The sequence below is a fragment of the Chelmon rostratus genome, chromosome 16, assembly GCF_017976325.1.
Source record: "Chelmon rostratus isolate fCheRos1 chromosome 16, fCheRos1.pri, whole genome shotgun sequence".
Classification (NCBI taxonomy): Eukaryota; Metazoa; Chordata; class Actinopteri; order Chaetodontiformes; family Chaetodontidae; genus Chelmon; species Chelmon rostratus.
The window spans coordinates 5190785-5213608 of NC_055673.1; the positions used below are offsets into that span (position 1 = coordinate 5190785).

General features: G+C 40.9%; 2 protein-coding genes across 2 annotated transcripts; both read right to left on the minus strand.

The window, feature by feature from the left end:
• Positions 1-789: 789 nt before the first annotated feature.
• Positions 790-5505, minus strand: pithd1 (PITH (C-terminal proteasome-interacting domain of thioredoxin-like) domain containing 1). Its single transcript, XM_041955621.1, has 6 exons — positions 5170-5505; positions 3837-3880; positions 3010-3087; positions 2601-2705; positions 1373-1481; positions 790-1167 (listed from the first exon to the last, which is right to left on the minus strand). Exons 1-6 carry the CDS (start codon positions 5365-5367, stop codon positions 1066-1068), a joined length of 636 nt encoding a protein of 211 aa, XP_041811555.1. The 5' UTR covers positions 5368-5505; the 3' UTR covers positions 790-1065.
• A 2086-nt stretch (positions 5506-7591) lies between these two features.
• Positions 7592-22458, minus strand: eloa (elongin A). The gene is made up of 12 exons (XM_041955439.1): positions 22346-22458; positions 18982-19038; positions 18272-18384; positions 16564-17156; positions 14517-14848; positions 13821-13932; positions 13017-13169; positions 12652-12749; positions 10521-10701; positions 10167-10299; positions 9261-9430; positions 7592-9144 (listed from the first exon to the last, which is right to left on the minus strand). Exons 1-12 carry the CDS (start codon positions 22415-22417, stop codon positions 9083-9085), a joined length of 2076 nt encoding a protein of 691 aa, XP_041811373.1. The 5' UTR covers positions 22418-22458; the 3' UTR covers positions 7592-9082.
• Positions 22459-22824: the final 366 nt, after the last annotated feature.

The following is a 22824-nucleotide window of genomic DNA, read 5'->3' on the forward strand; positions in this document are numbered from 1 at the left end:
TGTGATAACCCCTTTGTGGAAAAAGTGAAGGTAACAAGACTGTTTTTGAGGAGATCACAGCAGTCTGCTTTGGTTTAACATCTGTGTCAAATGCATGTGACATGTTTGTACTTAAGTGTTACTTTAGGAGGAGCTCAGCCTGTTCATGTCTGCTGCTGCTGTGAAAAGAGCGAAGAGACCTCCACTGCAGAGCGCCTTGGATCTGATCCAAGCCTGAGTCTCCATACCTACATCCTTTCAATGCCTCTCCCTCGTCCTCAGATGACAGGAAATTAACTGTGTTAATGCACCATGCAGCTGCTGGGAGTTCATCTCACCATCACAGAGATAAACTGAGCAAAGACAGCATGCTGGACCGCAAAAACCTGCTCAGACATCAGTCACATAACAAACCACAAGGTGGCAGAAAATATTCAGCACTGGTTCATGAACAACATGTTGGCTGAACAGAGGGAGGAGATTGAGAGGCATTATATGACATTCAAGGTATTTACAAGGTGCTAATGTGTCAAAATCAGCTTAAAATGTGGATTTTCTGGTTGTGCTCCTACAGATGTTTGAGAGCAAATGTTATATACCTAAAAACCAGCTTGCGAAGCCATTTATGATTTCAGGGTGTGAACACGGCAAACAAAGTCTATAATGAATCAAAAAGCACCATTACTTGATTTATTTCCAGCCTCAGAGTTTTATTTAAGAGCAGCTGTCACTTTATTGAAGTGGTGCTTATTATTAGACATGAATCAGAGTATACAGGTTAAACTGGTAACAGCAGACTTTATCTGAGTGTCAAATGTTTCATGCGTTTATTGTTAAGCTTTTTGCCCACATTAAGCCTTCACTCTTTATTGCCATAGAAAACAGAACAACAACTTGGCACTTCCAGACACATCTGAAGCTCTTCGGTCTTCAGATTTCTGTGCTCGGTCCCGGATCGAGCTCAATCAACCTGCCGGTGCGCAGCGTTGGACTCATCTTTGACTTTTTGACACCTGTCAAGCAGACGCCACTGAAACCTCCCCTCCTCCTCCTCCTCCTCCCCTTCCTTCCGACTCTGTGCAGCTTTCAGGAAATGAAGTTGGTTTGTGGGATGATGCTCTCCACTTTGTGATCTGCAGGGTTTGCTGATGCCTCGTAGTTACAGATCGTCACTTCATGTCTGTGAGCCTGAAAAGCACACAGAGGGAAAGCACAGCAAGGACAGACGTGTGTCAGGTTAAAGCTATTAAATTAAAGCTCCTCCTGGTATTGATGAAAGCCCTAAAAACTTACCTCTGGTCATTAGGCATATCATCATCTTTAAGGTATATTAGATAGTGAGAAAGAAGGCAGGATTCAGCAGTTTCTTTTATGGGCTGTAACTCAGACTGACCTCAGCGTATTCTCCCCTCAGACCGATGTAGTAGATCCTGGTGCTCTCCGCTCCGAAGTTCTTTGAGATGTGGATGGAGAGGTGCTGAACGTTGGAGAAACGAGTGATCCTGCAAATCATGACACAACGGGAGACACTTCAGTTTAAGACTAAAGTGTGTGCGTCTGAGAAAGCGGGATGGAGCAGTGACACGACCTAAAGGATGATGAGAGGACTCAAACATGTTCATCCTGAGCTATAGCATGTTGTGTGAGTGTGTGTGTTAATACAATAGAAGCACACACACATGCATAACAAGTGGAGACAAGCATAACATACTGAGACAAACAGAGAGTTGGTTCCACTTTTGTTTTGAACGCTTCCTTTGCAGAGATCACAAAGATTGGATTTCGCTGCACGTCACTGAGCGTCCAGGATTAGCTCATGATGCTTCTCACACTCAAGCTACATTACTTTATCTCTATCTCCTGTGTGGCTGTTCAGCCTTCAGAACGTCTGGAATATCAGTCACATGCAAATCTAACTGAGGCGATATTCGGGCAGATTTGTCACTAAAAAGCTAAATAAAACTTGTGCCAATAAACGGCTACAATCAACAACATCTCTTAGAGGGTCTTCACGGATCAGTTTGTCGGTCACTTTTTAAATATGCTGACGACATGGCTTTTGTGGCCCGCCTGACAGACGAGCGCTCCCTGTCCACATACAGGCAGTACGTGGACGCTGTGGTGCTCTGCCTCCAGGAGACTGATCATCTGTCAGACCACAGAGCTGTGCTGCAGGGTCGCTGGGCACCGGACGCCCCACACTCTGCCTCTGGATCACTCAGGCTGGAGGGACCGATGGTGGAACAGGCCGAGATCTTTAAGCACCTGAGCACTGAGATCGACCACCACCTGTCCTTCACACAACATGCCGACGGAGTCGACAAAAAGACCCAATGGTGCATGTTTCTGCTGAGGAGGCTAAAGGGTTTTAACGTCAGACAGGACATTTTAACAGCAGTTTAGGGAATTGTTTGTGTTTCATTGCAATTGAATGTGAGTCTTTCATGGCTTAATGTTTTTATGTTGCTTGTGAGCCCTAACCTGAGACAATTTTCCATCTTTATGTGATGTGATAAAGTTTTTTGAAACTTGAATTTTGGACCCTGACAACTGGCAACAACAGTCCCTGCTTGAAGGCAGGAAGGTGCTGAGGTGACAAAAAAAACTGCTCATGCTCTCACTTTGTTGGGTACTCCAGCTCAGCGGTGGGGTCTCTGTTGAGTCTGAAGGCTTGTTCAGGTTCTCTGCCGGTGTCGTCAAAGGACATCTGAGGGATGTTCTTGTACCTGGAATGAAAAATAAGTAGAATATATATGTAAGTTTAATAGTGAAGGAAGTGATAGAAGCACTTGAACTGCAGATCAGTCAACAAAGATCTAGATTCAATGCTTTTGTTATGGAAGTTGTATAAGTAGTTCAACACTCCTTTCTGTGTAACGTGACAATGGATTTATAAATACAGATGTTGGGGTGTCCTGATGGTCTAGGGGGTTTAAGACGCTGACCGTGTGACTCCAGTTCCAACCTGTTTGGGCTTACTCTATGTGACCTCCCTTCCCGGTAATCACAGAAGCAGTGACAGACACTCACAGTCGTATCTCAGCCGGATGAGAGTCGTCATCTTCTCCAGAGATGATGATGCCTTTCAGCTTCACGCTGCCTGTAAAACTGAAAGAGATGACACATAGATCCATCGCTGCTGTCTTTGACAAAAACAGGGCCAAACAAACAAAGTGACACTATCAGGACAAACAAACAGGACGCGGGGCAAGACAAGAAGAAAGCAGAAGCTGTCACGAGAGACTGAAGGTGACTCCAGAAAAAACTAAAATGAAAGTATAACCCCTGTGTAAAATGTGAGTGATACTGATAGTGTTTATTTACTAATCCCTTGTGAAATATACTCAATTAAAACTGTATAAGACAATATATTTAATGTTTGACCACATCAGCTTCATTGGTTTTTGTAAATGTATACTTATTCTGATTTCAATGCAGCAACATGTTTCAAACAAGTTGGGACAAGAGCAACTAAAGACTGGGAAAGTTGTGGAACGCTCCAAAAACACCTGTTTGGATCATTCCACAGGTAAACAGGTTGATTGGTAACAGGTGATAGTATCATGATTGGGTATGAAAGCAGCATCCTGGAAAGGCTCAGTGGTTCACAGCGAGGATGGAGCGAGGTTCACCTCTTTGTGAACACATGATTGTGTAAAGGATGTTACTACATCAGCTCAGGAACACTTTGTAAATGCAGTTTGGTTCTGTTTTTATTTATGAATCAGGATTGTAGGATCAGAATTGAAAGAAAAACATGTAAAGAGTTCATTTTATTATTACTGGTGATGAAGATCTTTGTTAGCAACATATAAAGCAGCACATTTCATAATGATGATGATGGTTTTAGGACTTACGGGATGTTGAACAGCAGCTCTTCATCTGCATCGCTCTCAACATACTAAAAGAAAAAAGACAAGAGAGCGTTAATCCTTTCTGAGTCGCAGCAGCAACATAACAAACTCCACTCAGACGTAATCAGATTGGGATACTGGTGTGACTGGTTGTTCAGCCACACCCAAACCAGTATGAGTAATCAGAACTGGGAATTATAAAAAATTAAAATCGTCCTCCCAGATGCATATTTCTCTTAAATCTTTGCAATTTATCAATTATTTTGTCATGATTGTCCATACAGTACTTGTACAAGTATTGACTATGTTTCTGTATTCTGCACACACAATATCTCTTGCATGTCTGACCATCCTGGGAGATCGATCCCTCCTTTGTTGCTCTTCTTGAGATTTCATCCATTTATTCCCCTTTAAAAAGGGCTTTTCAGGAGAGTTTCTCCTTGCCCAAATTTAAAACAGAGGCTGTTCTCTGCTGCACAGATTGTACAGCCCCTTGAGGTAAATTTGTGATATTGGGCTATATACAGTAAATAAAATGGACTTGACAACATCCAATAATGTGGTGAATCAAGAAGTACCATATTTGCCTCTGAATTTTTATTTCGTAGTATATTTTTATTGCATTTATGCATATTTTTTACAGCATGTTAGTTTATTTAATTCTATTATCTTTATTTTATTATCTATATTATTATTATCTTTCTTTCTAATACGGGGGTTGCAGTGCAAATTTCCTGGATATGTCCATGCTCAATAACAGTAAAGGCAATCTTGAATCTTGAATCTAGTATGTCCATTTCATGCTACTTTACACCTGTACTCCACTTTATTTATCTAAGTTTAAAAAGCCCCACCTTTACCAGCTGCAATATTAAAGCGATGTACACATTAACGCACCACTAGTTAGAATCAGGTAATGCACATACACGCGATTCTGAAGACGGCTGTTTTGCATCATGAGTACTTTTACTTATGATACTTTAAATATACTTTGATGTTAATAGTTGTGTAGTCAAGATTTTGAATGCAGGCCCTGTACTTGTAACAGAGTAATTTTACACTCTACTATTGCTACTTTTACTACTTTTAAGATGGAAGTATTTCTTCCACCACACTGGTGCGCCCATCCCTTTATTTTGGGCAGACTCCAACCTGCAGCCTCATGTCATTTGTCAGTGTCAGTGATTTTAATAAAGTTTTGTTTGTTTAAATATCTGCGCAGCCCACGGTGAGGCTTCGCGGCGGATGCCCCACAGACCTGCGCTCTCACGCTGCGCACGTACAGGGAACACAGGCAGGATAGCTGACCGGGGGAGAAGCTCTGCGCCGCCGTTACCTTGTCCCGCTCGTTCCGCTGATCCCACGGTTTGAACACCAGCTTTCCATCCCCGTCTCTGCACTCGTTCAGACACTGCAGCTTCTCCAGGTCGATCCGCCGGTACAGTCCGTACTCCAGGCCCCTCTCCGCGGGCTCGTGGTCACACTCGCACCCGCAACCGTGTCCGGGTCCGTGACCGTGACCGTGCCCGGACATCGTGGCGCTCAAGCCGCTGCTTTCCGTTACAGGGAGCTTGGTCAAAGACAGGTGGCTGACTGCAGCCGTTCGTCCACAGTGTTTTGGTAAAGTGAAACGAGTTTCACTTCGCGGCCTGAAGTGGACAGACTTCTCTGTCAAGTTAACAGACGTTAGAAGGATTCTTCCGGTTCGAGATTTTCGAAATAAAATAAGCTGTTTGTCGAAATGGTATTGCTAAGAACAAGGGGTTTAAAGTACTAAATTTACATTAAATCAAGTCGCACTACAATGAGCAAACAGCTAGTCTCATAGTTGGCATGGCCTTGTTTTTCTCGAAATGAAAGCAGACTGTGAAACATTTTGGAAGAAAAATGTTGAAATTAAACGTATATTGCAAGAAATCTTGATAATGTAAAAATGTATGATTGTTGATTTTTTTTTCACATTTTCACGGCTATGTTTTGTCTATCATGTATTTAGTTCATCTTTATTTAATTAACATTGAAAAATTTTAACCTCCATTGCAATTAGCTTTTAGAGTTACACGACATCCTAAAATATATTCGGTGTCCTTAATTAGTTAGTTACTTAATTTAATGGCAAGTTCAAGTCCCTTTTAGACGTGAGTGATGTGTGATGAAAAAAAATAAAGCATATTAAAATGTCATAGAAAAATAGTGTAAAATGACTGGATTCATTAACCATGACAACGCCTTCCATTTTGAGTCTGTCACACATTAGGATGAAACTAATGTAATGTGATAATTGCTAGCCTTCTCTGGGATTACAACTGTATCTCACGACCTTTTTTTAAAGTAAATGGTGCAGGATAAAGGACAGTGTGGCCTTATTTCATGTATTTAATGAATGCGCACATCTTATTTTGAAGGGGAAGATTGCCTCGCAGAAAATCCTCTTGTACAACACTTCGGCGACTTTACCTGCATGAACAGCAAAACACCAAACACACTTGATGTGCTCTCTGATTGGCTCGCATCTCTTACCACCAAGCGTCAATACTGTCGCAAAGCGTTTACAAGTACCGTAAATGAGAAATCACAGTATGAAAGCAATTAAACTACTGTTTACTGTCTGACCTCTGCAGCAATTTATGTCAGTGCTTCACATCTAATGAGATATTACTTGTTTTAGAGGGAAATGTAGTGGGGAAATACTTGTGACAAACAAGTGACTACTACTACTACAGCTGACTCCATTCGAATAATGTGACTCCTCATCACAGGTTATGGTTATAGTGTTGACATGAGTTACAAGCAGTGGTGGAAGAACTACCTACTTGTTTAACTCAGTAAAGATAAGTAAAAATGTTCAAGTACAAGTAAAAATACTGCATTTAAACTCTAGTAAAATGACAAAAGTATTACCATCAAAATTTACTTAAAGTACCAAAAGTAGAAGTCCTCACTCTGCAGAATGGCACATTTCAGAACAATTTATGTTATACCTTTGGATTAGAATTCCAATCCATAATACATCATTGAGTTGATTATGTATATTTTTTATTAATAATCTTAATCTGCAAAGCCACAAGTAACAAGTACTGTTAAATAAATGTAGTGGGGTTAACTCAGTATTCGCCTTCAAAATGCAGTTAAGTAGAAGAATAAAGCAACATTAAATGGAAAAATTAAAGGAAAGTAAAGTACGAACACCATAAAATTATACTTACTGCAGCACTTTGTTAGATTTCACCACTGTGCAGTTCAACCCGAGGGTTTTTTTTTTGTTTCTCAGATTGATTCATCTGAAATATCCAATATTTGACCAGAAAAAAAAACAACTAAATTTAGTGAAAATTCAGATAAAACTAGGTATCATTTTCACAGAGTAGTTGGTTTGTATTTCTCATAACATTAATCATGTTGTAACCCTTCAGATTTAGTGTACTGGGGATTCATGGGAGGTCCTGTCCCTCTACTTGCAAATGACTGCGCTTCATTACATTATATTAAAGCTACACTTCCTTCAAATTCTCAGTAGATAGATAACCAAATAGAAACCATAATCACCAGAAGGGATACCATCTATTTAGATTTAGATGGTGATGTTAATGATTTGAGATTGAAAAATGAAGCAAAGCACAAAATTTAGGTTTAATTGGCAATAAATGCCACATTACATGGTTTAGGGAAAACATGTAAACAATTTATTACTAAGTCTTCATTAAGGCCTACAAGACAGATGGGCAGATAAAAAAAAAAAAAAATCCATTCACATTCTCGAGTGAGAGTTGTTCCATGTTAGTTTACGTCCTCCTCTGTGGGCTTTTTGAATGTCATTTAGAGAGAAACTGATACTTGATGGATAAACACCACCACACAAACACCACGGAAGATTTAAGGGCAAAAAGTCAATTTTAATAAAAATGACCATATAACATTTATTAAAATCTAATAAAATTACAATTTTAAACCTACTTCCTTTCAGGCCCATGATGTGGGGTGCCAGGTCCCAGTGTTGAAAATAAATACATATTGTTGTAGACTGAAGCTGCAGACGTTCAATCAACTTCCTTCCTTATTGTTATTATTCCTTGTTGCTGTTCTTCTTCTCTTGCCGCAGTCTCTTGATTTGTCACAGTGAAGCAGATATAAACAGGGACACACACATTCAACAGCAGGAAAACATGTTCTGAAGCCACAGGAGGGTTGGAATTAGTCTACATTGCATGTGTGTAGTTCACGGATATCTCAAAACATGTTTCAATATGCATGTGTTTGTTTGTTAAAAGCAGAGTCCTTAACCAGTCAGTCCACATCTCTGGTGGAGTCTTCATACCTCGGCTGAGGTGCACCATGCATCCCATTAAAAGATAAAACAAGAGTGTGTCAAGGTCTTCCTCATGTAGTGTATCATTTGATCGGAATGGAAAGAAACACACAAGCATTCTTTAAATTCAAAGAACATGTATGTATTCTGTTCCATGAAGGATAAATTCGATATTTTAGGGGAAAAAAAAAAGAATTTTGATTGAGAAGATTGATACCACTCATGCCTGTACAATTATCATGAAGCTACAGACAGTAACCGGTTAGCTTAGTTTAGCACAAAGACTGGAAACTGAGGGAAACTGCTAGCCTGGTAGCAAAATCTGGATACTAGCAATTCTAAAGCTCATTCATTACCTCTGCGTTGTCTCATTTGTGTAACTGTACAAAAAGCATGTAAAAATGACAATTCTGTGGTTTTCTTGGCCATAACTAAGCCAACCGGCGGCTGAGTGTAGCTTCATGTAGTGCACGGACAAGAGAGCGGTGTCAGTTGTTTATGCAGCTCCCATTAAGAAAGCAAATACGCACATTTCCCATAAGGTCAAGCTTTTCCTTTTAAAATACCTGCTCCAAAACAAGAAAAAGTAACAGACTGTGTGTGTGTGTGTGTGTGTGTGTGTGTGTGTGTGTGTGTGTGTGTGTGTGTGTGTGTGTGTTTTGCTGGCTTAATTTAATCTGTCATATATGACTTAAATACTTATTTCATGACCCCAAAAACAGATGCCACTATTTAAATAAATTAAAAAAATAAAACAAAAACAAAAAATTTCACCAATACTGAAAAGTTAATTTGATATGTTTGGTGGGTTGAGATAATGTGTGTGTGCGTGTGTGTGTGTGTGTGTGCGCGCGCAGGGATGAAGGGTTGTACAGTATTTTTTTTCTAATCTTAAATTAAAAACACAGCTGGAATTCATAAAATACATTCAGTCTCTTTCACACTATCGGCGGGAGAATCTGTTCTTGAAAGCTTTGATAGTTTTGGCCATCATGGGGGCGATTTCTGCGAGAGGAAGAAAACAAAAACAAACTGTTTGTGACATTTAAAAGCACACAAACATAACTCTGATTCTTCTTATGATTCAAAACTTCAGATCAGGACCTTTAACACACACTTACTTTTGACCTGTGGCTTGTCCCGGGCGGCTGGTCCTCCTCCTCCTCCACCTAATCCTCCTCCTCCTCCCCCACCTGGTGCTAAGGAGCGAGACGAGCTGGGAGAAGGGTTATGTTGGGAGGAAAAGGAGCGGCTTGATTCACCAGCAAAGTCCATGGTAGCCGGCCTTATTCTGAAAGACACGGTAAGAGACAAAAGGTCGGTGATTGCACTGCATATTAAAACACAGCAAAGTCCTGAACTACAAATCAAAGTACAGAAAATAAATTACTTCATTAAAAATTCTACTGGGGCTGCAACTAATGATCAGTTTGATATTTTTTAAAATTTTAAGGATCAATAATTTCATCTCTAAATTGTTATAAAACAATGAAACATGCCCATCACACTTTCCCAGAAACTGCAGTGAGGTCTATAATAATCCTGATCCACACATCTGTAAATACTTTACACAGACAGCAGGTGAACCTGGCAGTTATAAATATTAACCTATTGGAGAAATGTGTTTTAACATTTAAACATTTATTAACATTGATGTAAACACTAAAAGTAAGTAGGTGAGCCGGCGGTTTCCAGTAGTTCTACAACTGTAAGGCCTGGTGGGAAATACCGTGCAGACACATCCATTGAAAGAGACTCGCACAATATGTTATGATCTGCTGTGAGAAGATGCATAGCTATGATTGAGCTCCTATCAGAGTAAATACAGCAGAAAAACCCTGATGTGCATACAGTACATGTATAAAACTCACATTTATGCAATTTACATAGACATTTTTTCTATCTCAACAATTGTTACTTCCAGACAAAGCTGATTAAACCCTGCACACAGACTCAGTCCCTCTGAGAGGCCCCTGCTCTAATATGAAGGTGAGGACAGTGTCAGCAGGTGAGGCAGCAGCACTGACTTGATGGGAGCTGCAGCTGCGGTGGAGGCAGCTGTGGACGATCCACCGATGGTGCCGAACTTCTCCTGTCGGCGGCGGACATCACGCGGTGGTTTGGCGACAGAATTCACAAACGCCATCTTAACCTGCCGCCCTGCCAGGGAAAAAAAACACACCACTCACGCTGAAACACCAACACTCAAAGACCTTCAGAAAACGAATATTCAACATCAACATTTTTTGAGTAATTGATGCCCATTTTTGCTGCTTTTTAGTGCAGGCTGATCTTAAAAAAAGTGACTCGGGCTGCTACCTTAAACATCTCTCAGGTGTTCCTTGAGATCCAAAGCTTGAGTCAGTAAAAGCTTCTCGTACCTTTGGGCTTGTTGGCGTGTGCCGAGGAGATGTTCTGGGTGAGCATCCTCAGTCGCTCCTCTCGCTCGTCGTGCAGCCTCAGGTACATCTCCCTCCACGACTCGTACTCCTGAGGAGACTCGCGCTTGAAGTCCCGCTGACAGTGACGCATCCACAGCTCGTCAGACTCCTCCGTAAACCACTGAAACAAGACGGATCAACAGGCAAGGCCATCAGTCTTCCCACACTCCACACTCACTTCGCTTGTATTTTTTTCCTCCCTCAGATGTTTGTTTGTTGCACTTTATGATGCACAGGTGTTACAGAAGGGGAATGTGAACAGGTACATCAGCACGGACTGAACAGAAAAGAGGATGAGGTGGACACTTTAATGTTTGTAAAACTCAACATGGCAAATTTATCATGAAAACGTATGAAAGCAGGAGTATTTCTGCTGCTCCTTGAGGGGGGAAGAAGTCCTTTCATTGGCAGGGTGGGGCATGCTCACTTGCCTTTCTCAAGCTGCGTTTCCATTACAGCTGTTCGCAAAATAAAAGCAATATTTTGGCAAAGTTCAAATGCTACTTGCAGGTGTTTTCATTGTACGGTGTTTTCTCGAAAATTCTCGGACATCACGCGAGATTTCATTTTGAGGAAGACGGCCGAAAGTGTTACGCGTCTGCTGACCTCCGTGACGTGTAAATGCGAAAAAAGTGTTTCCATTACACGTCTGAAAAACCACCGCATGAGAGCGTAAAAATGTTTTAGTGATATTTGAGGGATTTTCAAAATATAGGTGTTTCCATGACCAGTTTTTTATTGCGATATTTAGGATTTGCGCATTTCTAGGGGCAATGGAAACGCAGCTTCAGACACCCAGAGGAAGTGTGCCAATATGTGTTTTTATAATATATTAGCACATTATCATTCAAGGACTTATTTTCAATCATCCGCCTGAGTGCCTGGAATTTGATTTTTTTTTATGCCACATCTATTTTGTTGTCAGCGAGCTAAAATATGTGCGGACATAATTCATAATGCAACAAGCTGTGACAAATAATAATCCAGTTTTCTAATTCCCGGAGAGTCTTAGTTTGCATTGTTTTTTTTTCTGTCGAGGACATCTATAGGAGCAGAGGAGGGAATTCTGGCTCGACTTCACTGACTCCAAAAGGTTCAAACTCCAGCAACAGCATAAAGAACAAAATTACTGTCAGAGCAATGCCTTTCAGCTCGTTCACCCTCATTTGCATGAACCTGATAAAGTCCACAAGCTCAAATGTGTTTGTCTGAGGAGAGTTGCAAAATTCTGGGAGTGTTAATGGGAATGAATAGGAATTAAATAACGGGAATAAAACGGAGCTGTAAGGGTTATTTGCTCAGGCTGTATCTACCGTGTCGTATGCAGATAGAGACAAACCTTTTATCATAATCATAAACAGACAAAACCTTTCTAACAGAATGAAAAAAAACAATTCATTTGAGTTGAATGTTGTCTGACTTGACTTGTTTAACAAGAGTGAATTAAAAGAGATCAATTAAAACTCCTAAATTAGCATGTTCAAACAAAAACCAGCAAAAGGTTTTAACAAGTTAGAAACTGTGTACTTTCCTTTAGGCTTTTATCTCCTAGTTTACCTAATATTCTAAAAATACATCATATATATTTACTTCTCTAATATACACACGTTTTGATTGAGAGCCTGCAGTACTCAGACAATGTGGTATTATGGGCTGCACATGTGAGGGGAGAATGCACTGCGCATTGCAGAGAGATGTGATTTTACAGAATTTGTAATCAATGGTGAAAAATGCTGATAAATGATCTGCATATGTGATGGAGATTGTGAAGCTGAATGCAGTGCATGGTTACAGTTCAGTTAAATGAGCACACTTTTAGTATTGTTGTTTTTGTGTATTAAGTAAGTTCAGTATAAAAAGGCACAATTTTTATCTTCAAATTGTGAAAATTTCCCCAAATTCCTGACATGAACATCCCTTTTTATCAGGAAATTTTCGGTAAGTTTACAAACCTTTTGCAAATTTGTATTTGACAGTAATGTTGTTTTCACACCACTAGTGTTTGTACAGTTTTGACCTATTCAGAAAATGTAAGGTAGCCGATGTGTGTGTGTGTTCGTGTGTGCGTTACCTGGTTGCTCTGCTCGATGCGGTACAGCTGCTCTGGCGTACATCGCTCTAGCACCGGTTCCAGGATCTCAAACGGCACTCCGCCCACCTCAGCGATGGCTGAAAGAGCGCAGACACACCGAACAGTCAGGTCTGTGAGGTAGGGCTCGTTTGTTTTAACCACCTTGGGAAAGCAACTGGGTGGTGACCACAGACTACAGAGGTGCATATTGGCTGTCAAGCATTAGTCATGTGATCATGTAGGCATACATTTTAGGGCTTATTTCATGGTAGAAAAGTTTGTGACAACACTGAGGGGCATCTACAGATGATGATGATGATGATTTGTTGTTCATGATATAGATAATATACCGCAGCTGCACTCACAGTCGATGTTGTTCTGCAGCACACGGATGCACTGCTCATACAAAGTCATCATCCTGGGCAAGTACGAGGTCTTGGATCCTGAGTAGACCACCATCTTAGAGTTGAATCGCTTCCCTGTGAACCCGGCATCCTCCTCGTCGTTGCAGACAGGAACTGAAAGTAAAGGAGGGAGTGAGAGTCAGGCAGTGCGACGCAGAGCAGGACGGTAGGCACTGCTGGATGAACATTTACAAATAAGCTGACAATGACAAAGAAACCGTCGAGAAGAACTTGATTACAATTTGCGTGAAAAAAAAATTGCTGAACTTCCAGGAAATCACAAACGCAGATTCAGTCCACATGTACACATGGGCTCGCCTCCCTCAGCACATTCACATGCAGACAAGAAACCAGGAAAGAAACCAGGTCACGCAGGTAATCAGAGAACATGTTTACATGCACTTCAGTAAACACTAAATCTGTACGTCCACAAAGGAGGTCAGTCATCAGATTTCTCCCATACACCTGACCTTGTTCAGGAGGCATGGCTTGTTTATTTCAAGTGGATTTTCCATGGCAGAGAGATTAATCTCAGTACTATTCCCCCCTGCAATATCTGAAACTCATCCACTCAACAATAAGTGCAGATTTTCTCCATATCTGGTTGGTTAGACTTAGATATTGACCTGGAGTGAAACTGTCTATGAAATAGCAGAATGACAAAATATGAGAATATGTTTATGTCCCCTTGATGGTCATCATGGTTTAGAAGAAGAAACTCTGATCTTTCACAAATAAGAGCTAAACTTTTAAAGTGAGGGTTACCTTTCCGTCTCTGAGGGGACAGCGGTGTGACGTCGATGGAGGGCAGAGGTCTGTAATTGGGCTGAATCGCTGGCAGGGGGATTTCAGGAAGAGTTGGACTGGCCTCAACCACCTGCAAACAACATTACATCGACGTCAGCGGGCAGGATCTGCAAACGACTTGTCAAACGACTGTTTTACAAAATTAAAAAGCCTTGAGTAACACCTACATGGTTCAACTCACAGATACACAAAGTCAGTGCTGCCTCTGAGTAGCACTGGATAATCATCACAGGTGGAGTCAAGAATGTGGGGGTGTACATAACTAGGTGAACTCCAACAAAGCACCAGCATCTCCAGGATTAGCAAATTCATCAAAAATAATAGCATGATTATATCTGAGAAATTTGGCCATTCATTAAAGGCTTTTTAATTTTTGCAAAGCAGTGTGCCTTGGTATTTTTTGTTTTTGCTTTCTTTCTTATTTTATGAGGCTGTCGTGTTCGAGGCCACAACAAAACAGAGCTTTTGTGACACTCGCGACTCAAAATGCATCGTCTTTGAAATCTGCAGGGTACTGCTCTCTGAATGATCTTGGCAGTGAAATAAACCACTGTCTTTGATGAGTACCGATTCATACAGGATCATCTGTAAAGTGATGTGTTTACAGACCATCTAGAGAAGTTGGGAGAACACACACTCTGCTGCTGTTCTTACCCTCTTGCGTTTTTCCGGCGTCGCTGCAGCTGAACTGGAGCCTGAATGTGGCCTCTTGGTGCTCTGAGTCCCGTTAGCTTTGCTCACTTTGGAGGAGGATGAGGAAGAAGAGGAGGGCGCAGGCGGAGGGGTTCGTGTGTGATGGGAGGACGACATGGAGGATGAAGAGTGAGAAGGTCGACTGTGTGACGAGGATGACGATGACGGCCTCTTCTTCTTCTTGACAGACGATGGGGCGTCATATGTGAGAAAAGACTCAAAGGACATGGTGGGAGTCTCGAAGTCTTCTTCCTCCTCCTTGGATGGAGAGTCCTTTGGCACCCGTGGTCGCCCTGGAAACACAGAGGCAAATGAAAAAGTCAGAGGGTGCAGTGAATCATGGGAAATCAGGAGCCTAGCCTGTGGAAACCTGACCCTTGAGCTTAGATGGTGAAGCCTTTCAAATAGTCCTCAGCTTGTTGTTGCTTATTGTTTAAATGTACATTTTGGTACATCTGAGGCAACATTTATTTGTTTTTGATCAAAAGTTTAAAGTGTAGACATGTTTTTCTCTCAATTTGTAATGTTCTCTCAATTTGTAATGTTCAATAAAAACTCAAAACTCAAAACTCAAAACTTATTTACCAGCTAACAATTCTGACTGTCCTGATCTTAATATTGGAATCAGAAAAGTCATACTCATGACCCCTTTTTTAACCTGGCTATGATAGCTTTAATAATCTGTCAGACAGAATCATGACAACTTTGACATTGTCAGAAATGTGTAAATTGAATCATCTTATTACTGAGGTCGTACTTAAAAGGTGGTGTTCTAATGAACTATATAATATTAATAGGTGTTCCTAATTTTTTGCCCTCCCTACTTAAATACATGAGGGGTACAGATCTGTCAGCATTAAAAAACCCTGAACATTACAGGCAACATAAAAGCAGAATTTAGGGCTGAGTTGGTGTATTAGATGACATTAGATTGAACAGGTGTACCTAATAAAGTGGCCACTGAGTGTACATGTTCTCAATCAGCTTGTTCAAGCTCAACAATAGTACAATATTCAAACCAAAAACCTTGGTTATTTGTCTGCATCAAGTGGAGTTATTTACTATTTCAGACACATTTCCCCAAATCTAAATATTTTAACTGATTTGAAAAGATATCGAGGAGGGACAGTACACAAAACAAGCTTACGTTTGTAACGATTGACCCACCAGTGAGCCGACGCTCGTGAAGCAGGTTTAAACAACAGTTAATATGTCATTAAAATAAGATCACAGAAGACCATGGAGGGATTGCTGAACAGGCACAGGGGTCGAAGGGCCCAGGGGCTGCAGAGGCACAAAGCCATGGCCTCTGTTTGAAGTGACTGTTAATTACTAGCATTACTTCATTGTGGGAAAGTCAGATGCTAAATGCTTTAAAGGGGAACTCCCACGATTTTACACACCAGAGTCCGTTTACAGGTGCAGCTGAGTTCTTTTGTATGCACAAAAACGTTGCATAAACCCTGCTGTGGCTCCAGACAGAGCCGCGTGAAATCTGAAAGTGATGCAACTATCAGGGTTGTTTGGATCTGAAGACTACATGTCTGAAAACCATAAAAAGTACGTTAAAAGAGGTGAGCTTATCAGACTTCTGTTGCCCATTCCTCATCTCTACTAGAGGTTGAAGGCTTTAGCCGCGACTAGCACTACACACATGCATCTTCAACAGAACTGCTGGCAGTCGCATTGCATTGTGGGTAATGTAGGCACCAGGTTTTGACGAGGAAGAAACTCTGGTTCTGCAGCATCGACTTCGCTCCTTTTTTAAAACTGTCCAATGATGTTATAAGAGTACGATGCTAAATCACGGAAGCGCTCTTTAGCACTGAATATCTGGCTTTATTGAGTCTAATATTTATTCTAACTCCAGCAGGAAGGAGTGGTGGCCCGTTCATTGTCTCATGATGCGACCATGCAGAGGACGACCAGCGAGCTGACTCTGGATGTCACAGAGCTACAGTGAACCTCTTCCATCAAACACAAACTGTACATAAAGAAACACACTCACCGTCATCGCCTCCTTTCTTCTTCTCTCCCCTCTTACTCTCATGCGTGGTGGACTTCCTGCTGTGCTTTGCAGACTTTTGTACTGGACTCTGCTGTCTCTCTCTGTCTGTGCTACGTTTCTTCCCTTCACTGCCTCCTCCTCCTCCTCCTCCTCCTCGATCGCTGCTCATCTGTGCATGGCGTTGCCGCCGCTCCTCATCTCTGTCCCTGTTTCTGTCGCCATGGGAACCATGATGGTGGTTTTTGTTGGGTTCTTTGTTTGGTTTGGGGTGGCGGACCTCTTTGCGCGGAGGAGGGGGACTAGGTTCAGGCTCGGGTTCGGGTTCGGGTTCAGGCTCTGGGCTTTCGTACTCATCCGACTGGTAGCCTCCTCGCTGTGGAGGGCTGTACTGCTCGTGTTGAGGAGGTGACAGCGAGTAATTTGTGTGATAGCCTCTCTCTCCCTCCTCCTCCTCGTCCTCCTCTTCCATGTAGGAGGGCTCTTCCTCAGGGGAGGGCTCCCGGGCGCGTCTGTGGCCTCCTCCACTACCTGCCTCTGGAGCTCGAGAGTGTGTGTGTGACCGCGATGCCTCTTTGACGTGGCTGTTGGCGGGTCTGTGGTAGACGGACAGACAGCGATGAAAAACACTGGAGCACAGGTCAACACTAAGTTACACCAACACCAGCCACTGTTTGACTCAGCTACAGTACTACTACTACAGTAGTACAGCTACAGTACTTCAGCTACAATACTTTAACACACACATGATGTTAAAGGTCTGTGAGAGAAATCAATATTATTGCTTATCGTCTTCCGGTAGAATCGTACGTGATCACATTGTGTTTGACATAATTCTGTTGTCTGAGTTCATGATTTCAAGCAACTTGTAATTAACAACAAACAATGAGTTTCTAAAGTTTTATGCAGGTTTTCTGTACGGTAAAAAACTACAGTGAAACTCAGCGTATTGTATTGACCTTATTAATTCATATTAAACATTTAGCAGTTTCTCTTTAGTGACCTTTCTCATACAAACAGAGCAGGATGAAGGAAGACTCTTTTTATTCTTTATTAATGTAAATGATTTGAGTACTGCCTCTACAAGACATACAGGACATTCATCAATAGTTCTTTGTCCTTCTGAATTAATTGATACTTTTACCTCAGGCCTCTAAGAAGCTTTAAAATGAAACAAGAGGAAAAATAATTTTGCGTTTTTAAATCTGACCACAGTGGTTTCCTCCATTTTGATCTTCCCTGGTCTTTTATCTGAGAGTGATCGTTTCATTTCACAGCTGCAAGACCGCTGCATGAAAGCTGGAGCTTTTTATTCCACATTTTTAACAAGCTGCGCCTCACTGCACAACTCATCTGCGCTCTGATTTACGGAGGCAAATGAGCTGTTAATTATTAGTTTAATGCGACTGCTTCCTGTCTTATCCTGGCTGGCATCAGGAACACCGTCTCAGCAGAGTACGACTTCAGCTTCAGAGTGATCATGGTTGAAATTTGAGTTTTATTTATTAAAAAACAGGTCAAGACTCCTGCAACAGATACAGGCACCTGGTGTTGATGGATTACAGGCAAACATAGCCTTATTCTAAAGGGCTCCTTACTGAAGGTTAGCTGACAACTCCATTGTACATGATAATTGCAGGAACAGAGTTAACATGCCCAATCCAGTCCTGACTACTGTTTGCATTTCTAGGCACCAGTATGCAAAACCTACCTCTCTGCAGATTGAGGAACCAGTTTCTTCCATTTGGCTACGAGGCTTTTTGCCACTTCTCCAGCTACTTCATGTTTCCTAAAAGAATTCACAGTCTTCCCCACTCCAGTTTCCTACAAGAGAATAAAACAAAGGGAAAACACAGACACTGGTCATTCTCTTTATCATCCAAATTCAGATTTACTATTTAATTCAACAACACCAGGCGAGGTAGATATCACATGGGAGGTGTGTGACATCCTCTTATAATTCAGGCCTGTATGTGTTCATCTGTGAGCTGCAGCGTGGATTTTGCTTTTACAGCTGTTATCATATCTTCGCCAGCTTCACGTGAGTAATCTGATTGGTCATATGCATGTTGAGGCTTTGCTGATTATTTGCATAAATTGCAGCTGACAAGAAAGAAAAAAAAACTGATTGAGGAAGGCATTTTTGTTCCCGGCAAAGCTCCAGCTCTCACTCACAGCTGAACACATTCACTGCACACTGCAACCACTTATTTTTATTGTTTTTTACTGGAGTAGTCAGGGATTAAAAGCCTTGCTAAAGAGCAACCTCCCAAACTGGTCAGACACTGATCTTGTCTGTCTGACTCCGAGGTCCAGCAGCTCACTGGAGCTTAAACAATTTAACTTCTGCTGCATTTACTTTTTTTCTTTTAATTGGCAGGAAACAAAGAGGACGTGAACGAGGAATCAACACATCCTTACCACCAGTATGTCCACAGTCATGGGAAGTTCCCCCAGTCTTTTGAAAGTCTTTAGCAGCTGGAAAAACAAGAGAAAAACACAATTTAGGAGATGATACTGGTGTTAAAGTGGGCACATTATCAGTGACAGAGGTCTAAAGAGTGTGACTCAAAGTAACATCCTTCACACAATCGTGTGTTGATGATGGTGACAGGTGATACTATCACCTGCTACCAAGCAACCTGTTGCTGTTCCAAACAGGTATTTCTGGAGCGTTCCACAACTTTCCCAGTCTTGTGTTGAAATGTGTTGCTGCATCAAATTCAGAATAGGCAGATATTTACAAAAATCAATGAAGCTGATGAGGTCAGATATTAAATGTATTGTCTTATATATTGTTAATTGAGTTTCAAAAAGCATTAGCAAATGATCACATTCTCTTATGTTTCTGTTTTACACTGCATTCCAACCTTGTTTTGGATTCAGGGTTTTACCACTACTTTAGCATTACTGAAGATAATGAAATGAAATATCAATCTTCATCTACATTTAATATCTTTCTAAATAGTATAGAAGGCTACAGTGATTACATTATGCTAGTATTAGCACGAATGGACTAAATTATCATTTGGCTGATTATTACAGGTTGGAGGATTTGACAATATACACTGTTAGAGATTATAAATTCATCGGCCCTTTTTCTGGGATGTAAACACAAACATAATTGTCCCTTTAATATCTCTGGGTGGTAATGTTGTAAATCAATGAGCAGGACAGCTTACTCCCAATACTGGATTTTTATAGGATTTTGGCATTGATGTGATGAAATACTTTGATTTGTTAATTTGCTAAAAACAGACACCCTGCTCTCATTTACGACCCTGAAACTGTGGTTCGAAAAACAAAACAATAAAAACTTATATCTTAATCTTTGTTGTTTTGTTTTTTTTTATCTTCACATGTCACTGTCGTCCTCAGTGGATGGAGTTTGTTCAGTTGTCATGGAGATGGCTCATAAATCCGCCAGCTGGTATGTATGATTGGTGTATGGATTACCACTACCCCATATACAACCACCTGTTATAACATGATAGAAGCTCATGTGTTTAGGTCATGTGATGACAACTGAACCAAACTCCACCTGCTAATGAAACATTAAGAGATCAGGTTGAAAGCAAGAAAAAAAGACCCTCGAGTTAAGATTATTTTAATGTTTAACATTATCAACAGATTCTCCAGAAAATAAATTTGACATGTAATTTGAAATATGTGTTGGCGGAATTGGATTGTATATGGAACATTGTTTGGACCTAAAGACTTAAAGTTATTTTACAATTAAGCCAATTAAATAACAGATTACAGAGGTATGATATATGTTGATATTCTGGTATAATAGATTGGATCCATATTGTCAGTGGAGGTGACAGCGGCGATCATGATTGGGTACAAGGAATAAATGAGCTAAAAGAGAAAGTCTTGACAAATAATAGTGATAACAGCAGGAAAGATACACTATATGTCATCTCTAAATCCTTATGGCTGTTAATTAAGTACTTAATTTTTAACATATTTACATACATATCTCTATGCTTGCATGACTGGTGTGTTCACAGGTTTTTAGTTTTCCCTTCAGGATAATTCAAATGGAATTATTCTCAGTGTGGATCCGCTCTGCTCACATTCTGCTGGCATTAAAACTCCCTGACCTAAAGAATTTACAGCTGATTGATTTCTGTGATTGAACTCCTCTTGACATCTTAATAAACACTGTTTTCTCAGTTAAATTAAACCTTCTGATCCACACTGGAAACAGCAACATTAAACAGCCCTTCGTCGTGAATGATGTCGTGGCCTAACAGGGCAGGGCTGTAGTAAAACCACTGAGCTGCGATTTCACCATTTCTTTCGCAAATTATTACATCTGAAAACCGGAACATGTCTCCTATTAACCAAGCCTGTCACTCAGATCAGGACTGCTTTGTTTTGAGACGCACGGTTACATTTCAGAAAAGAAACTAAACAAAGGGGCGGTCGGACATTGTCAATAATCATTTATCCGCTTTTAAATTTGAATATTTCAAAAGAGGGCCCCACTGCAGAGGCGTACAGCTGCGATGTAAAATAAAATTACCTAATCAGTTTAACGTTAGAGGCCCGGAATCGCAGTAACTGTCATTACTTTCCGCACTAACGTTAGTTAGCTAGAAGGCTAACGGCTACTCTGGCCCCCGAGTTTCGTTATAAAATAAACTGCGTTGTGGTTATTGTTGTTATTTCAGTAACTAATAGAGTAATATAACCGGTTATTATACCAAACTGACAGGTGTTAATATTAGCTAAAAGCCAGCGTTATAGGAGTACGTTATAAGAAGTTAAAACCCCTTAATTATCGTGACGTCTCCAACGATGCCTTCACATGCTGTCGGAATTGCTTCCATTTTAACATGAGCGCTAATAATTCATATCTAAATCTGTTCAACTAATTACTGTCTTGACACGGGTCCTTCTACACTATAAAGATCAAGAACTTTTACATAATTTTACAGGATGATCCACTCTGGTGAAACGATTTAACAAAAACTTCATTTAGACAGTAATGTAAGTTCCTTCAGCCAAACAGATACTGAAATCACACAACATATTTCGTTTTTCGTCACTCGCAGCTTTGGAAGCAAATGGAGGAATCTTTTAAAAGAAAGATTATATATCATGAACTCTAATCACATTATGTGTATAAATACACACACACACACTCAGACACACACACACACACACACACAAAATTACATAAACAAACTGTCTGGATTGGTGATGAAGGAGAAACTGGATAATATATTATCAGAGGTTAAGGTAAGACTTATCTGATGCCAGGGGAGAAATTCACATGCTACCATATACAACATTATTAACATTAGCCGCACCATTACCACTAAATTAAAGTGATGCACACGTTAAGGCATTAACAATTTTAATCCAATAAAAACACAATGAATAATTTTAGTTTTGGTACTTTATTTTGATGTTATTTGATGTTGTACGTTAATTTTGAATACTTTAATTGAAACTGAATATTTTTGCACTGTGGTATTGGCACTTTCACTTATGTTTAAGATCTGAGTACGTCTTCCACCACTGCTGTTGCTTCAAAGCAACTATGATTTGTATTTTCAACCAAAAAACTAAATGAATAGTTTGACGTGATTTTTTTTATAAGACGGAGCCCGACAGCGGCCATCGAACGCAGCATTTAAAAAACGGTTGCGACTTTTCGGAGAGCCGCCGTGACTGCGGCTTCGTTTCGGCCTCCAGACACGCGCCGTCGCATTTCAAGAGACGGTCGGTGCTAAACATCAAATCTGTCAGTGTCGACCTGTTCAGTCGTTACCTTTCGGGGCTCCGGATTCTCCAGGAGCCGCGACTGAAGTCTATCCACTGTTTCCAGCAGTTCCTCCGCCATGTTTACTGCTGGTACCCTGTCGCCCGGAAGCTACTTCATCCTGACTGAACACGGGGAAAGAGGAGAAGTTCCGTTCCGCTAGTTTGATGACTACGCTACTGCGAGGCAGGCGTGGTCTACAGTCATTTAAAAGTAATAAAAGCATGCTTGAAAAAAAAAACAGTGTCAGTACGTATATTAACATTTAAAATTACTCAGAGTGGCGGGGGATAAGTTAAAGTGCGTACATTAACATAGTAGTCTAGATGGACGGAAGTACGTCACATCACAGCTGACGGCCCACGCAGGGAACACCTGTCAGGTTGACGGCAGAGAAAACGCTGAAGCAGCGAGTAGTAAAATTAATTGTGAAACCTGGTGATGGTGTCTCTTCCTCCATTTTCTTTGGTTGAGGTTGAATTCTTTAA